This window comes from Leptopilina heterotoma, unplaced genomic scaffold (genome assembly GCF_015476425.1).
Source record: "Leptopilina heterotoma isolate Lh14 unplaced genomic scaffold, ASM1547642v1 Lhet_265, whole genome shotgun sequence".
NCBI classification, from domain to species: Eukaryota; Metazoa; Arthropoda; class Insecta; order Hymenoptera; family Figitidae; genus Leptopilina; species Leptopilina heterotoma.
In genome coordinates this window covers 303,779-322,061 of record NW_025110975.1, presented here as the reverse complement: position 1 = coordinate 322,061, position 18,283 = coordinate 303,779, and the positions used below count along the sequence as shown (strand labels likewise).

Sequence of the window (18,283 nt, the reverse complement as noted above, 5' to 3'; positions counted from 1 at the left end):
CATTATCATAACGTTTCCTCCACTAAAAGATGTTGTGGTTGAAAACCTAGATACGCTTCTATGAATTCTCTAAAAGAAAATTTAAATGAAAATTGTCGGCCCATTTACAGAAAGTTGTTTTTATCAAATGTAGTGTGTGCGCCTTAAAATGTATATTCTTTTGTACTAAGGGAAAAAGGCGTGCACGTTTCAATTCCAAGATGTTAATCTTTTTACATATACATAGGCATATATTTAACAGAGAGTGTGTGTTTGTGTAAAATTTTTGCATTTCTCAAGTTTAGTACACACGCAAACTTAGAAGTTACCCGGCAGCATTATAAACAGAGCTCTCGTTTCGTATATTAGCAAAATCAACCGTCGTGTGGTTAACTCGAAGAAATTCGGACTTGAAAAGTCTCCAAAAGGATTCTGTTTGGGTCCCTTTATATATATATATATATATACGTTGCATCGGTTACTTTCATCTTTTCCGACATCAGACTTTATATCCCCCTCTTCTCTCTTTCTCCCCCCTCTCCTACTTATTCACCAAAAGTGGGTTTTTTTTATTCAAAATTAATTTTTTTTTTGCAAAAATTGTTTTTGCAAAACAAAAATTAATTTTTAAAGTGGAAACTTTCAAAAAACAAAAATTAACATAAAAAATTTAATCCCCATATTTTAAACATTGTGTCATACAAATAATAATAAAAAAAAAAACTAATTAACGATAATAATGAAAAAAATCTATAAAAAGTGTGTTTGCCTATCAAACACGTACAATATTTATTATTAAATTTAAAGAGAAGAGAAAAATATGGAGAAAAAAAGAAAAATATTTCTGATAGTGTTAAATTGATTGAAAACATCAGTTGTATACACTATCAAGTAAGATATATAATCTATTCACGTAATTTTAGATAGTATTCGAGATAAACATTTATCATTCCAAACATTTCTAAGATTAGAGTCAAAAGCGCGTTGGATAAATAAATAAAAAAGATTTTATTTTGTATAATAGTTTCTGCGTTATCGTAAGGAAAAGAAGAAAATTTTTTTATTTTTCTTTTTTTTTTATTAATTTAACAGATCGGCGGCGACATCAAAGAATTTTTCGATTGTTTGCGTTCGAAACTCTTATAAAGTTACGGAATGGGGCAGAGCAGCAGAGGTAGGTGTATAGAGGTACTACTCTCTTGCGAGGCACGCAAACACATAACTATATACTACGCCAATGGACAGTCTCATAAACCAAGTAGCATAACAAGGCCTGACTGAGAGAAACCTTCGAGAGAGGCTCCTTCACATTTCACGAGAGAGCGCGCTCCATGGAAATATTATTTTCATTTTTTTTTACTTCTCCCCCTCCCCCCACCCCAACCCTGTTCTAAAACCCTATCTCTACTTTTACTCTTCTCTTCATTTTAATCATACAACCTTTCATAATTCAAAGTCAAGTTTAAGAAGCGCAAGTTTACGTTTTACGTAGTTTTTACATGTTTCTCTCCCCCCCCCCAACAAAAAAGGAATTTTCTGTAAGTTTTCAATATAAGAAATTTTTTTTTTTTTTAAATGAATTTGTTCTAGAATAAGAACTATTTAAAAAAAAGAATATTTATTAAAGAAAACAAACAACAACAACAAAAAAAAACAATATTTTCCAAAGAAGAAAAAAACAAACCAAATGAAATGTAAACAGAACAATATTTGTCATAGAAAATAAAATCAGAATCAAATTTTTTCGAAGGAAACAAAAAACAAAGCAAAACGAAAACTAAAAATAAATACCACAATTTTTATCAAAGAAAACCAAAAACAAACAATAAAAAGACGCAAAACAATATTTGCCGATAAAAATAAAATACAAAACAAGACGAAAACAAAGAATATAACAATTTTTGTCAAAGAAAACAAAATCCAAAACAAAGAAAATAACAACTTTTGTAAAAGAAAACAAAATCCAAAACAAAGAAAATAACAATTTTTGTCAAAGAAAACAAAATCCAAAACAAAATATTATTTACAAAGGATATAAAAAAACAAAGCTAAACAAAAACTACAAATTTCTACAATTTTTGTCAAAGAAAATAAAAAACAAACAATAAAAAAGAAGGAAAACAATATTTGACACAGAAAACACAAAACGAAAAACAAAAAAAAAAACAAAGCAATCAAATCTAAACGAAAGGAAACCATAAAATAATTTTTGTAAAAAGAAACAAAGTCAATAACAAAACAATCAAAAGAAAATAAAAAACAAAGAAAAACGAAAACTAAAATTTCAACAATAATTTTTGTCGCAAAGAAAATAAAAAACAAACATTAAAAAGAAACAAAACAATATTAGACAAAGAAAACAAACTAAACAACAATGAAAACAAAACATTATTTCACAAAGGAATGAAACAAGACGAAAGACAAATATCAAAGAAAATAAAACAATATTTGTCAAAGAATAAGAAAAGAATCACAAACAAATGTAAAAAAATGTATCAAAACAAATGAAACAAAACGTAAAACAAACAACAAAGAAAACAAAACAATTTTTGTTAAAATCAAACAAAACGAATAATGAACAACAAAAAAAACAATTTTTGTCAAAGAAAATAAGAAACAAACTATAAAAAATAAGGAAAACAATATTTGGCAAAGGAAACAAAATCAAAAACAAAATAATATTTACAAAGGAAACAAAAAACAAAGAAATCAAACAATATGTTTTTGATGATGATTTCTTTGACAAAAAAAGCAAGAAACAAAGCAACACGAAAACTAAGAATACTCCAATTTTTGGCAAAGAAAACAAAAAACGAACAATAAAAAGAAGCAAAACAATATTTTCCACAAAAAACAAAAACAAACAGCAAAGAAAACAAAACAATATTCGTCAAAAGGAATCTAAATCACACCGAAAACAAACAGCAAAGAAAATAATATATTTAATACTTAAAAATAGATGAAATTGAAAAAGTATTTTCAGGGGGATTCGAACCCAGGACTTTAGAAGCGCAACGCAAGTGATTTACCACGCAGCCACGACAACTTAAGAAAATAATATATATAAAATTAATATTTACAACAGAAACAAAAAACAAAGCTAAATGAAAACAAAAGTTGAACATTTTTTTTCAAAGGAAACAAAATAAAAATCAAAACATCGAAAAAAAATATTATTTACAAAAGATACAAAAAAGAAAGCAAGACAAAAACTAAAAATACAACAATTTGTGTCAAAGAAAACTCAAAACAAACAATAAACAAGAAAAAAACAATATTTATCAAGGAAAAGAAACCAAACAAAACGAATAACAAACAAAATTAATGTTTGGCAAAGAAAACCAACAAAACGGAAAACAAACAACAAAGAAAAGAAAATCAAAAACAAAATAATATTTACAAAGAGAACAAAAAAAGCCTAACGAAAACAATGTTGTTCAAAATAAAAACAAAACAAAAGATAAAAAAATTTTAAAACAAAAACGAGAAGCAACATCAAAAACAATATAATCATTGGCAAAGGAAATAAAAATGAAAATATAAAAAAAAAATTTTGTATAAGTTGCATAAAAGTTGCATTATAGTTACATAAAATTTACATTAAATGTTATACACTTACCACTGAGTTCATCAGCGTCAACGTCTCTCGTTACTAAAACAGCAATAGTATGCGCAGCCGGAAGTCCCCAAGCTGCAACCGAACCCACAGTTGAAAATCCATGTTGCAAGCCAAATCCATTTTCCTTACAATTATCCGGTGATTTAGTCCATTTTCTCGCCACTATACACCACCAGGCGCAAATTACCACCCACCTGGAAAAAATAGAAAAATTTTCATTTTAGAAAAGCTAAAAATATACCTATACACTATTTATGATTTATTTTTATTTAATTTTATATTTTACAATTTTTTATATTTTTAAAATTTATTTGCATAACTACGAGTAATAAGTATTTTTTCTTATGCAATTTCAATTTTTTGACAAAAAAATTTTTTCTTTAAATATCAAAATACAAAAAACCTTATTCATATATTCAAAAATGAATAATAATATAACTGTCCACAGGAAAAATTTTTTTTTTTCATTTTATTTTTTTAATTCGAAAATCTTTCTTAACGTTCATTCTCATTATTTGTGCCTTTGTCTTATTTTAGAATTTAGAACTTAATATTCATGGAAAATATTTTCGAAAAAAATTCTAGGCGACGGGAATTGAACCCGGGTTTGACGGACGCAAACCAAGGACCCTAACCAACAAGCTAAACAACCAACTATTACAGAGAAAAAAAATTGACATTTTTCTACTCAAAAAGTAAGTAGATTTTATTGTAACTTGTTACTCGGGGGTTTTCGGGGTCGCTGATTACGAATTTGAAGTCAGATTTTCAAAATCCAAAATGTCGGATCCAATATGGCGGACATATTTTTCAAAATTGCTCAAATTTGCATAAAATTGATTACTCAGAGGTTTTCAGGGTCGCTGATTACGGATCTGAAGTCAGATTTTCAAAATCCAAAATGGCGGATCCAATATGGCGGACATATTTTTCAAAATTGCTCAAATCTGCATAAAATTGATTACTCAGGGGTTTTCAGGGTCGCTGATTACGGATCTACAGTCAGATTTTCAAAATTCAAAATAGTAACCAGAGTTCAAAAATTACATTTAGAGAAAACATTAAGAAAATATGATAGGGGGGGAGGGTTGTAATTATATTTAGAAAAATTAGAGGAATTACATTTAGAGAAAACACTAAGAGAATAGGATAGGGGGGGGGTTGTAATTATATTTAGAAAAATTAGAGGGGGGGTAATTTTCTATTTAGGAGGAAAGGGCATAAAAAAAGTGAGAGGGGGAGGTCGTAATTATATTTAGAGAAAAAAGAGTAAAAAAAATATAGAGAAAAGGGGAGGGGTTACAAAAATAATATTTAGAGAAAGAACCCCAAAAAAAAAAATATCTTAAGTTTTCCCTCTCCCTCCTCGTTAATTTCTGGCGACAAAGAAAAATGTGGCTTTCTTTAACAAATAATTATTTTAAAAGGCTCCCGGCGTGCGAGAATCGTCGCGTACAAATTCGATGAAACCTAAAACCAGCAAACCGGTCGCAGGACATGCAAACGCAAAGGAACGCTCTTTAGTCCCAGCCTCTCTCTCTCTCTCTCTCTCTCTCTCTCTCTCTCTCTCTCTCTCTCTTTCTCCTCAATGCTTCTCGAACATAGTCGTGAGTTTGGGCCTGTTTTAAGTACCTGAGAAAGTTCAGGGTCGCCTTGAAAACGAATAAGTGGAGTGGGAGAGAAGAGAAGGAGAGAGAGAGAGGCGAAGAAGTCTCTCGGATGCTGGGGAATTCACTCTCCGGACCCAAAGTCTTGATTGTATAATTATACGTATTCCCTTCTTTACTCTCGTTAACCAAATTGCAATCCTAAGAAGAGAAAGAAAAAAGAAAAGTAAGATAGGATCAGAAAAGCAATATCTATATACTCGTTATAAAAAATAATAATAATAATAATAATAATAACCAAAACGGTATATTCCTCTGTCTTACTACTCATTTAATAAATTTAGAAACTCTAAATAAAGAAACTCTATTTTTCTTTTTTTATTCATTTCTTATTATTAATTTCAAACTAAAATTGCGAATTATATTGTAATTTTCATTAACACAGTAGAAATAATTATATTTTTACTCGTATACAGTAATAATAATAGTTAAAATATTAATGCGCATGCGTGAAAATAAGTTTTACGCTACTGCGCATCTGTTAGCGTCGTAATACACCCGTGCGCATGCGTAAGTGTTAATTTTACACTACTGCGCATGCACCAACGCCGAACAAAACTGATTCACGTGCGTAAATTGTCAGACCACGTTAACTCATAAACTAAAGTTTTTTATTTGTTTCTTTAAAATTGAAAACATTTATGAAAATCATTAGTTTACAATGATTGCAGGACAAGAAATTCAATCAAAAAAATCCAGACCTAAAATTCCAAGAAAAAATGTCCAAGGTACAAAAAATCCAAAATAAAAATATCCAAAGTCGAAAAATCAATAAAAAGCTTCAAAATAAATAGGTACTAATGAAACATGTGAAAAAGCCACGTTTTTCCTTTTTACGCTATATAAAGTCGTAATTTAAAATGTTAATGTTAAAACTGCAGGTTTTTAATTGTTATTTACATAAATAATAAAATTCTTCAGAAAAATTCAATTATTTCTATAAATAATAAAATTCTTCAGAAAAATTCAATTATTTTCATAAATAAAAAAATTCTTTCACAAAAATTCAATTATTTTGAAAAATAAAAAGATTTCTAGAAAAATTTCAGTTATTCTATAAAATTTTTAAAACAATTTTTCTAAGAAATACAATTATTATTTTTAACAATTTTGATAAAATTCTTTACAAAAATTCAATTACTTTTTTTCAATATAATTCCAAATATTCCAATTAAATTACTCGATTTTCCTATAAATTTTTCTATAATTTTTGCTCTAGAAAGTGTAAATAATTGTGAATTGTTTATAAAATTGTTATTAAAAATGTATTTTCAATTTTAATTTTGATAAATTTAATAATTAATTTAATTTTTAATTGCACTTTTATCTTTATATTTCTGAAATCAAATTTGCGTATTTTTAATAATAATATTTTTTATATTTTTTTTTGTTCGAAACAAATTTTAGTTATAAAAATTTCAAAATATAATTAAATTTGAAATTGTGAAAATAATTTTGTTGAAAAAATCACATAGTTCTTAAAAATTATTATGAATTTCAAGAGGTTTCAAATTGAAATTTTAAAAAAAAATTCGAATTTTAAATAATTTTAATTGAAAATTGACCTGAAAGTGAAAGATAATGTCTAACTTGACGTAATGTAACGGCCCCTTGGGGTGGGGCCTTTAGAGAGATGTATAATTTAACAAAATATAATTATTTGCAGCCAGCTTTCTTTAAAAACAAAGAATATTTATTAAATCGTAAAAATAATTTTTTCTTCGAAAGGTTATTAATATTATTATATTTTAATAATTTTTTTTAAGAAAGAGAAAGAGTTCGGAAAGAGAGAGAGAGAGAGAGAGAACTTGCTATAGGTAACAAAACACCTGCATTTTACTCTGAGACCAGTCAGTAAAACAAACACACGATAATCTGTCTCTAATTATTGGTCCTCATTTTACCAATAATCTCATCGTCAATTCTCCATGGGTAATTTTCTCGTTGAGTGATCGAGCCTCAAGTTATACGAATAATAAGAATAATAATAATCGTTGAACGCCATCACGCATGCAAAATATTCTTTCTTGGTAAAATGCATTTATTTATTTATATATTTCCTCTTTTCAAAGTGCAATTTAATTTTTATGATTATTAATTTAAAAAATTCGCTTCTTTGTAAAATATGTCCCCTTGAATGTATATGCTGCAAGGGTATTGCAAGCTTGCAGCACGGTTGCTGCAATTTTACAAAAAAAAATTTCATAAATTAATTTTTATTTATTTAAATACTATTTATTATTTTATAAATTATATTTTTATATTATTGTTTATTATATATTTACTAGCCAAACTCGCGGGAATGTTGTATGGGGCTGCTTATTTTAAACAATTTAAAAAATTTTAAAGAAATAATTATTATAACCTAACAAAGAGATTTAACTAACTAAAATTCAAATAATTTCACTCAATGGTCTCAATTTAAATAGAATTTACATTACTAGACTTAAACTATGGATAGAACAATTCCAATTAGTATCTGGGTCATCTTTTGCATTGCTTATTTTATAAAGCCATTTTAAATTAAATACTTTTTAAAGAAATAATAATTATTACACACTGAAAAAAGTTTTACTTGAAATAGCGATAAGTTTCTCTAGAATAACGAAAGTATTAATTGAAGCACTAAATAATTTCGCTACTAAAGTGAAATCTGTAGTTTATCCAGCTAAATATTTTCTGCCGTGCATAACGAAAAAAAAATTAAATTAACATCAGATTTTCTACATTCAAAAAAAACGAATTCAAATAGAAATTAATCATTTTACAACTTAACCAAATTCACCCCAGAAATCACTGAATTCGATAACTTAGAAGAAAGTCAGACAAAAGCAGGGTTCCTACAGAATCTGGATAATTTTCGATTTTTTACCAAAGAGTCGAGACTATTAAATAAGTAAAGTATTTTCCAAAAGCACAAAAATAATGAAGCTAAATCCCATAAAAGAGAGGAAAAAATGTTGAATTTTAAGAAATTCGGATTTTTGAATTTTTGATAATTTTCGATTTTTTACCAAAGAGTCGAGACTATTAAATAAGTAAAGTATTTTCCAAAAGCACAAAAATAATGAAGCTAAATCCCATAAAAAAGAGGAAAAAATGTTGAATTTTAAGAAATTCGGATTTTTGAATTTTTTCGAATTTTCGATAATTTTAGATTTTTTACCAAAGAGTAAAGACAATTTAATAAGTAAAGTATTTTCCAAAAGCACAAAAATAATGAAGCTAAATCCCATAAAAGAGAGGAAAAAATGTTGAATTTTAAGAAATTCGGATTTTTGAATTTTTGATAATTTTCGATTTTTTACCAAAGAGTCGAGACTATTAAATAAGTAAAGTATTTTCCAAAAGCACAAAAATAATGAAGCTAAATCCCATAAAAGAGAGGAAAAAATGTTGAATTTTAAGAAATTCGGATTTTTGAATTTTTTCGAATTTTTAATAATTTTAAATTTTTTACCAAAGAGTCGGGACTATTAAATAAGTAAAGTATTTTCCAAAAGCACAAAAATAATGAAGCTAAATCCCATAAAAGAGAGAAAAAAATGTTGAATTTTAAGAAATTCGGATTTTTGAATTTTTTCGAATTTTTAATAATTTTAAATTTTTTACCAAAGAGTCGGGACTATTAAATAAGTAAAGTATTTTCCAAAAGCACAAAAATAATGAACCTAAATCCCATAAAAGAGAGGAAAAAATGTTGAATTTTAAGAAATTCGGATTTTTGAATTTTTGATAATTTTCGATAATTTTAGATTTTTTACGAAAGAGTCGAGACTATTAAATAAGTAAAGTATTTTCCAAAAGCACAAAAATAATGAACCTAAATCACATAAAAGAGAGGAAAAAATGTTGAATTTTAAGAAATTCGGATTTTTGAATTTTTTCGAATTTTTAATAATTTTAAATTTTTTACCAAAGAGTCGGGACTATTAAATAAGTAAAGTATTTTCCAAAAGCACAAAAATAATGAAGCTAAATCCCATAAAAGAGAGGAAAAAATGTTGAATTTTAAGAAATTCGGATTTTTGAATTTTTTCGAATTTTTAATAATTTTAAATTTTTTACCAAAGAGTCGGGACTATTAAATAAGTAAAGTATTTTCCAAAAGCACAAAAATAATGAAGCTAAATCCCATAAAAGAGAGGAAAAAATGTTGAATTTTAAGAAATTCGGATTTTTGAATTTTTGATAATTTTCGATAATTTTAGATTTTTTACGAAAGAGTCGAGACTATTAAATAAGTAAAGTATTTTCCAAAAGCACAAAAATAATGAACCTAAATCCCATAAAAGAGAGGAAAAAATGTTGAATTTTAAGAAATTCGGATTTTTGAATTTTTTCGAATTTTTAATAATTTTAAATTTTTTACCAAAGAGTCGGGACTATTAAATAAGTAAAGTATTTTCCAAAAGCACAAAAATAATGAAGCTAAATCCCATAAAAGAGAGGAAAAAATGTTGAATTTTAAGAAATTCGGATTTTTGAATTTTTTCGAATTTTTAATAATTTTAAATTTTTTACCAAAGAGTCGGGACTATTAAATAAGTAAAGTATTTTCCAAAAGCACAAAAATAATGAAGCTAAATCCCATAAAAGAGAGGAAAAAATGTTGAATTTTAAGAAATTCGGATTTTTGAATTTTTGATAATTTTCGATAATTTTAGATTTTTTACGAAAGAGTCGAGACTATTAAATAAGTAAAGTATTTTCCAAAAGCACAAAAATAATGAACCTAAATCCCATAAAAGAGAGGAAAAAATGTTGAATTTTAAGAAATTCGGATTTTTGAATTTTTTCGAATTTTTAATAATTTTAAATTTTTTACCAAAGAGTCGGGACTATTAAATAAGTAAAGTATTTTCCAAAAGCACAAAAATAATGAAGCTAAATCCCATAAAAGAGAGGAAAAAATGTTGAATTTTAAGAAATTCGGATTTTTGAATTTTTTCGAATTTTTAATAATTTTAAATTTTTTACCAAAGAGTCGGGACTATTAAATAAGTAAAGTATTTTCCAAAAGCACAAAAATAATGAAGCTAAATCCCATAAAAGAGAGGAAAAAATGTTGAATTTTAAGAAATTCGGATTTTTGAATTTTTGATAATTTTCGATAATTTTAGATTTTTTACGAAAGAGTCGAGACTATTAAATAAGTAAAGTATTTTCCAAAAGCACAAAAATAATGAACCTAAATCCCATAAAAGAGAGGAAAAAATGTTGAATTTTAAGAAATTCGGATTTTTGAATTTTTTCGAATTTTTAATAATTTTAAATTTTTTACCAAAGAGTCGGGACTATTAAATAAGTAAAGTATTTTCCAAAAGCACAAAAATAATGAAGCTAAATCCCAGAAAAGAGAGGAAAAAATGTTGAATTTTAAGAAATTCGGATTTTTGAATTTTTTCGAATTTTCGATAATTTTAGATTTTTTACCAAAGAGTAAAGACAATTTAATAAGTAAAGTATTTTCCAAAAGCACAAAAATAATGAAGCTAAATCCCATAAAAGAGAGGAAAAAATGTTGAATTTTAAGAAATTCGGATTTTTGAATTTTTGATAATTTTCGATAATTTTAGATTTTTTACGAAAGAGTCGAGACTATTAAATAAGTAAAGTATTTTCCAAAAGCACAAAAATAATGAAGCTAAATCCCATAAAAGAGAGGAAAAAATGTTGAATTTTAAGAAATTCGGATTTTTGAATTTTTGATAATTTTCGATAATTTTAGATTTTTTACGAAAGAGTCGAGACTATTAAATAAGTAAAGTATTTTCCAAAAGCACAAAAATAATGAAGCTAAATCCCATAAAAGAGAGGAAAAAATGTTGAATTTTAAGAAATTCGGATTTTTGAATTTTTTCGAATTTTTAATAATTTTAAATTTTTTACCAAAGAGTCGGGACTATTAAATAAGTAAAGTATTTTCCAAAAGCACAAAAATAATGAAGCTAAATCCCAGAAAAGAGAGGAAAAAATGTTGAATTTTAAGAAATTCGGATTTTTGAATTTTTTCGAATTTTCGATAATTTTAGATTTTTTACCAAAGAGTAAAGACAATTTAATAAGTAAAGTATTTTCCAAAAGCACAAAAATAATGAAGCTAAATCCCATAAAAGAGAGGAAAAAATGTTGAATTTTAAGAAATTCGGATTTTTGAATTTTTGATAATTTTCGATAATTTTAGATTTTTTACGAAAGAGTCGAGACTATTAAATAAGTAAAGTATTTTCCAAAAGCACAAAAATAATGAAGCTAAATCCCATAAAAGAGAGGAAAAAATGTTGAATTTTAAGAAATTCGGATTTTTGAATTTTTGATAATTTTCGATTTTTTACCAAAGAGTCGAGACTATTAAATAAGTAAAGTATTTTCCAAAAGCACAAAAATAATGAATCTAAATCCCATAAAAGAGAGGAAAAAATGTTGAATTTTAAGAAATTCGGATTTTTGAATTTTTTCGAATTTTTAATAATTTTAAATTTTTTACCAAAGAGTCGGGACTATTAAATAAGTAAAGTATTTTCCAAAAGCACAAAAATAATGAAGCTAAATCCTATAAAAAAGAGGAAAAAATGTTGAATTTTAAGAAATTCGGATTTTTGAATTTTTGATAATTTTCGATAATTTTAGATTTTTTACGAAAGAGTCGAGACTATTAAATAAGTAAAGTATTTTCCAAAAGCACAAAAATAATGAACCTAAATCCCATAAAAGAGAGGAAAAAATGTTGAATTTTAAGAAATTCGGATTTTTGAATTTTTTCGAATTTTTAATAATTTTAAATTTTTTACCAAAGAGTCGGGACTATTAAATAAGTAAAGTATTTTCCAAAAGCACAAAAATAATGAAGCTAAATTCCATAAAAGAGAGGAAAAAATGTTGAATTTTAAGAAATTCGGATTTTTGAATTTTTTCGAATTTTTAATAATTTTAAATTTTTTACCAAAGAGTCGAGACTATTAAATAAGTAAAGTATTTTCCAAAAGCACAAAAATAATGAAGCTAAATCCCATAAAAGAGAGGAAAAAATGATGAATTTTAAGAAATTCGGATTTTTGAATTTTTGATAATTTTCGATAATTTTAGATTTTTTACGAAAGAGTCGAGACTATTAAATAAGTAAAGTATTTTCCAAAAGCACAAAAATAATGAACCTAAATCCCATAAAAGAGAGGAAAAAATGTTGAATTTTAAGAAATTCGGATTTTTGAATTTTTTCGAATTTTTAATAATTTTAAATTTTTTACCAAAGAGTCGGGACTATTAAATAAGTAAAGTATTTTCCAAAAGCACAAAAATAATGAAGCTAAATCCCATAAAAGAGAGGAAAAAATGTTGAATTTTAAGAAATTCGGATTTTTGAATTTTTTCGAATTTTTAATAGTTTTAAATTTTTTACCAAAGAGTCGGGACTATTAAATAAGTAAAGTATTTTCCAAAAGCACAAAAATAATGAAGCTAAATCCCATAAAAGAGAGGAAAAAAATGTTGAATTTTAAGAAATTCGGATTTTTGAATTTTTGATAATTTTCGATAATTTTAGATTTTTTACGAAAGAGTCGAGACTATTAAATAAGTAAAGTATTTTCCAAAAGCACAAAAATAATGAAGCTAAATCCCATAAAAGAGAGGAAAAAATGTTGAATTTTAAGAAATTCGGATTTTTGAATTTTTGATAATTGTCGATAATTTTAGATTTTTTACCAAAGAGTCGAGACTATTAAATAAGTAAAGTATTTTCCAAAAGCACAAAAATAATGAAGCTAAATCCCATAAAAGAGAGGAAAAAATGTTGAATTTTAAGAAATTCGGATTTTTGAATTTTTTCGAATTTTTGATAATTTTAGATTTTTTACCAAAAAGTCGAGACTATTAAATAAGTAAAGTATTTTCCAAAATCACAAAAATAATGAAGCTAAATCCCATAAAAGAGATGAAAGAATGTTGAATTTTAAGAAAATCGGATTTTTGAATTTTTTCGAATTTTTGATAATTTTAAATTTTTTACCAAAGAGTCGGGACTATTAAATAAGTAAAGTATTTTCCAAAAGCACAAAAATAATGAACCTAAATCCCATAAAAGAGAGGAAAAAATGTTGAATTTTAAGAAATTCGGATTTTTGAATTTTTTCGAATTTTTAATAATTTTAAATTTTTTACCAAAGAGTCGGGACTATTAAATAAGTAAAGTATTTTCCAAAAGCACAAAAATAATGAAGCTAAATCCCATAAAAGAGAGGAAAAAATGATGAATTTTAAGAAATTCGGATTTTTGAATTTTTGATAATTTTCGATAATTTTAGATTTTTTACGAAAGAGTCGAGACTATTAAATAAGTAAAGTATTTTCCAAAAGCACAAAAATAATGAACCTAAATCCCATAAAAGAGAGGAAAAAATGTTGAATTTTAAGAAATTCGGATTTTTGAATTTTTTCGAATTTTTAATAATTTTAAATTTTTTACCAAAGAGTCGGGACTATTAAATAAGTAAAGTATTTTCCAAAAGCACAAAAATAATGAAGCTAAATCCCATAAAAGAGAGGAAAAAATGATGAATTTTAAGAAATTCGGATTTTTGAATTTTTGATAATTTTCGATAATTTTAGATTTTTTACGAAAGAGTCGAGACTATTAAATAAGTAAAGTATTTTCCAAAAGCACAAAAATAATGAACCTAAATCCCATAAAAGAGAGGAAAAAATGTTGAATTTTAAGAAATTCGGATTTTTGAATTTTTTCGAATTTTTAATAATTTTAAATTTTTTACCAAAGAGTCGGGACTATTAAATAAGTAAAGTATTTTCCAAAAGCACAAAAATAATGAAGCTAAATCCCATAAAAGAGAGGAAAAAATGTTGAATTTTAAGAAATTCGGATTTTTGAATTTTTTCGAATTTTTAATAATTTTAAATTTTTTACCAAAGAGTCGGGACTATTAAATAAGTAAAGTATTTTCCAAAAGCACAAAAATAATGAAGCTAAATCCCATAAAAGAGAGGAAAAAATGTTGAATTTTAAGAAATTCGGATTTTTGAATTTTTGATAATTTTCGATAATTTTAGATTTTTTACGAAAGAGTCGAGACTATTAAATAAGTAAAGTATTTTCCAAAAGCACAAAAATAATGAACCTAAATCCCATAAAAGAGAGGAAAAAATGTTGAATTTTAAGAAATTCGGATTTTTGAATTTTTTCGAATTTTTAATAATTTTAAATTTTTTACCAAAGAGTCGGGACTATTAAATAAGTAAAGTATTTTCCAAAAGCACAAAAATAATGAAGCTAAATCCCAGAAAAGAGAGGAAAAAATGTTGAATTTTAAGAAATTCGGATTTTTGAATTTTTTCGAATTTTCGATAATTTTAGATTTTTTACCAAAGAGTAAAGACAATTTAATAAGTAAAGTATTTTCCAAAAGCACAAAAATAATGAAGCTAAATCCCATAAAAGAGAGGAAAAAATGTTGAATTTTAAGAAATTCGGATTTTTGAATTTTTGATAATTTTCGATAATTTTAGATTTTTTACGAAAGAGTCGAGACTATTAAATAAGTAAAGTATTTTCCAAAAGCACAAAAATAATGAAGCTAAATCCCATAAAAGAGAGGAAAAAATGTTGAATTTTAAGAAATTCGGATTTTTGAATTTTTGATAATTTTCGATAATTTTAGATTTTTTACGAAAGAGTCGAGACTATTAAATAAGTAAAGTATTTTCCAAAAGCACAAAAATAATGAAGCTAAATCCCATAAAAGAGAGGAAAAAATGTTGAATTTTAAGAAATTCGGATTTTTGAATTTTTTCGAATTTTTAATAATTTTAAATTTTTTACCAAAGAGTCGGGACTATTAAATAAGTAAAGTATTTTCCAAAAGCACAAAAATAATGAAGCTAAATCCCAGAAAAGAGAGGAAAAAATGTTGAATTTTAAGAAATTCGGATTTTTGAATTTTTTCGAATTTTCGATAATTTTAGATTTTTTACCAAAGAGTAAAGACAATTTAATAAGTAAAGTATTTTCCAAAAGCACAAAAATAATGAAGCTAAATCCCATAAAAGAGAGGAAAAAATGTTGAATTTTAAGAAATTCGGATTTTTGAATTTTTGATAATTTTCGATAATTTTAGATTTTTTACGAAAGAGTCGAGACTATTAAATAAGTAAAGTATTTTCCAAAAGCACAAAAATAATGAAGCTAAATCCCATAAAAGAGAGGAAAAAATGTTGAATTTTAAGAAATTCGGATTTTTGAATTTTTGATAATTTTCGATTTTTTACCAAAGAGTCGAGACTATTAAATAAGTAAAGTATTTTCCAAAAGCACAAAAATAATGAATCTAAATCCCATAAAAGAGAGGAAAAAATGTTGAATTTTAAGAAATTCGGATTTTTGAATTTTTTCGAATTTTTAATAATTTTAAATTTTTTACCAAAGAGTCGGGACTATTAAATAAGTAAAGTATTTTCCAAAAGCACAAAAATAATGAAGCTAAATCCTATAAAAAAGAGGAAAAAATGTTGAATTTTAAGAAATTCGGATTTTTGAATTTTTGATAATTTTCGATAATTTTAGATTTTTTACGAAAGAGTCGAGACTATTAAATAAGTAAAGTATTTTCCAAAAGCACAAAAATAATGAACCTAAATCCCATAAAAGAGAGGAAAAAATGTTGAATTTTAAGAAATTCGGATTTTTGAATTTTTTCGAATTTTTAATAATTTTAAATTTTTTACCAAAGAGTCGGGACTATTAAATAAGTAAAGTATTTTCCAAAAGCACAAAAATAATGAAGCTAAATTCCATAAAAGAGAGGAAAAAATGTTGAATTTTAAGAAATTCGGATTTTTGAATTTTTTCGAATTTTTAATAATTTTAAATTTTTTACCAAAGAGTCGAGACTATTAAATAAGTAAAGTATTTTCCAAAAGCACAAAAATAATGAAGCTAAATCCCATAAAAGAGAGGAAAAAATGTTGAATTTTAAGAAATTCGGATTTTTGAATTTTTTCGAATTTTTGATAATTTTAGATTTTTTACCAAAGAGTCGAGACTATTAAATAAGTAAAGTATTTTCCAAAATCACAAAAATAATGAAGCTAAATCCCATAAAAGAGATGAAAGAATGTTGAATTTTAAGAAAATCGGATTTTTGAATTTTTTCGAATTTTTGATAATTTTAAATTTTTTACCAAAGAGTCGGGACTATTAAATAAGTAAAGTATTTTCCAAAAGCACAAAAATAATGAACCTAAATCCCATAAAAGAGAGGAAAAAATGTTGAATTTTAAGAAATTCGGATTTTTGAATTTTTTCGAATTTTTAATAATTTTAAATTTTTTACCAAAGAGTCGGGACTATTAAATAAGTAAAGTATTTTCCAAAAGCACAAAAATAATGAAGCTAAATCCCATAAAAGAGAGGAAAAAATGATGAATTTTAAGAAATTCGGATTTTTGAATTTTTGATAATTTTCGATAATTTTAGATTTTTTACGAAAGAGTCGAGACTATTAAATAAGTAAAGTATTTTCCAAAAGCACAAAAATAATGAACCTAAATCCCATAAAAGAGAGGAAAAAATGTTGAATTTTAAGAAATTCGGATTTTTGAATTTTTTCGAATTTTTAATAATTTTAAATTTTTTACCAAAGAGTCGGGACTATTAAATAAGTAAAGTATTTTCCAAAAGCACAAAAATAATGAAGCTAAATCCCATAAAAGAGAGGAAAAAATGTTGAATTTTAAGAAATTCGGATTTTTGAATTTTTTCGAATTTTTAATAGTTTTAAATTTTTTACCAAAGAGTCGGGACTATTAAATAAGTAAAGTATTTTCCAAAAGCACAAAAATAATGAAGCTAAATCCCATAAAAGAGAGGAAAAAATGTTGAATTTTAAGAAATTCGGATTTTTGAATTTTTGATAATTTTCGATAATTTTAGATTTTTTACGAAAGAGTCGAGACTATTAAATAAGTAAAGTATTTTCCAAAAGCACAAAAATAATGAAGCTAAATCCCATAAAAGAGAGGAAAAAATGTTGAATTTTAAGAAATTCGGATTTTTGAATTTTTGATAATTGTCGATAATTTTAGATTTTTTACCAAAGAGTCGAGACTATTAAATAAGTAAAGTATTTTCCAAAAGCACAAAAATAATGAAGCTAAATCCCATAAAAGAGAGGAAAAAATGTTGAATTTTAAGAAATTCGGATTTTTGAATTTTTTCGAATTTTTGATAATTTTAGATTTTTTACCAAAAAGTCGAGACTATTAAATAAGTAAAGTATTTTCCAAAATCACAAAAATAATGAAGCTAAATCCCATAAAAGAGATGAAAGAATGTTGAATTTTAAGAAAATCGGATTTTTGAATTTTTTCGAATTTTTGATAATTTTAAATTTTTTACCAAAGAGTCGGGACTATTAAATAAGTAAAGTATTTTCCAAAAGCACAAAAATAATGAACCTAAATCCCATAAAAGAGAGGAAAAAATGTTGAATTTTAAGAAATTCGGATTTTTGAATTTTTTCGAATTTTTAATAATTTTAAATTTTTTACCAAAGAGTCGGGACTATTAAATAAGTAAAGTATTTTCCAAAAGCACAAAAATAATGAAGCTAAATCCCATAAAAGAGAGGAAAAAATGATGAATTTTAAGAAATTCGGATTTTTGAATTTTTGATAATTTTCGATAATTTTAGATTTTTTACGAAAGAGTCGAGACTATTAAATAAGTAAAGTATTTTCCAAAAGCACAAAAATAATGAACCTAAATCCCATAAAAGAGAGGAAAAAATGTTGAATTTTAAGAAATTCGGATTTTTGAATTTTTTCGAATTTTTAATAATTTTAAATTTTTTACCAAAGAGTCGGGACTATTAAATAAGTAAAGTATTTTCCAAAAGCACAAAAATAATGAAGCTAAATCCCATAAAAGAGAGGAAAAAATGATGAATTTTAAGAAATTCGGATTTTTGAATTTTTGATAATTTTCGATAATTTTAGATTTTTTACG

General features: G+C 25.1%; 1 protein-coding gene across 1 annotated transcript in view; it reads right to left on the bottom strand.

The window, feature by feature from the left end:
- The window catches only part of LOC122503605 (frizzled-4), a 72,309-nt gene that overhangs the window by 10,262 nt on the left and 43,764 nt on the right, over nt 1-18,283 (bottom strand). The window contains exon 5 of the mRNA XM_043614202.1: nt 3,599-3,792. Coding sequence (XP_043470137.1) covers nt 3,599-3,792 — 194 coding nt within the window. The remainder of the gene's footprint in view (nt 1-3,598; nt 3,793-18,283) is intronic.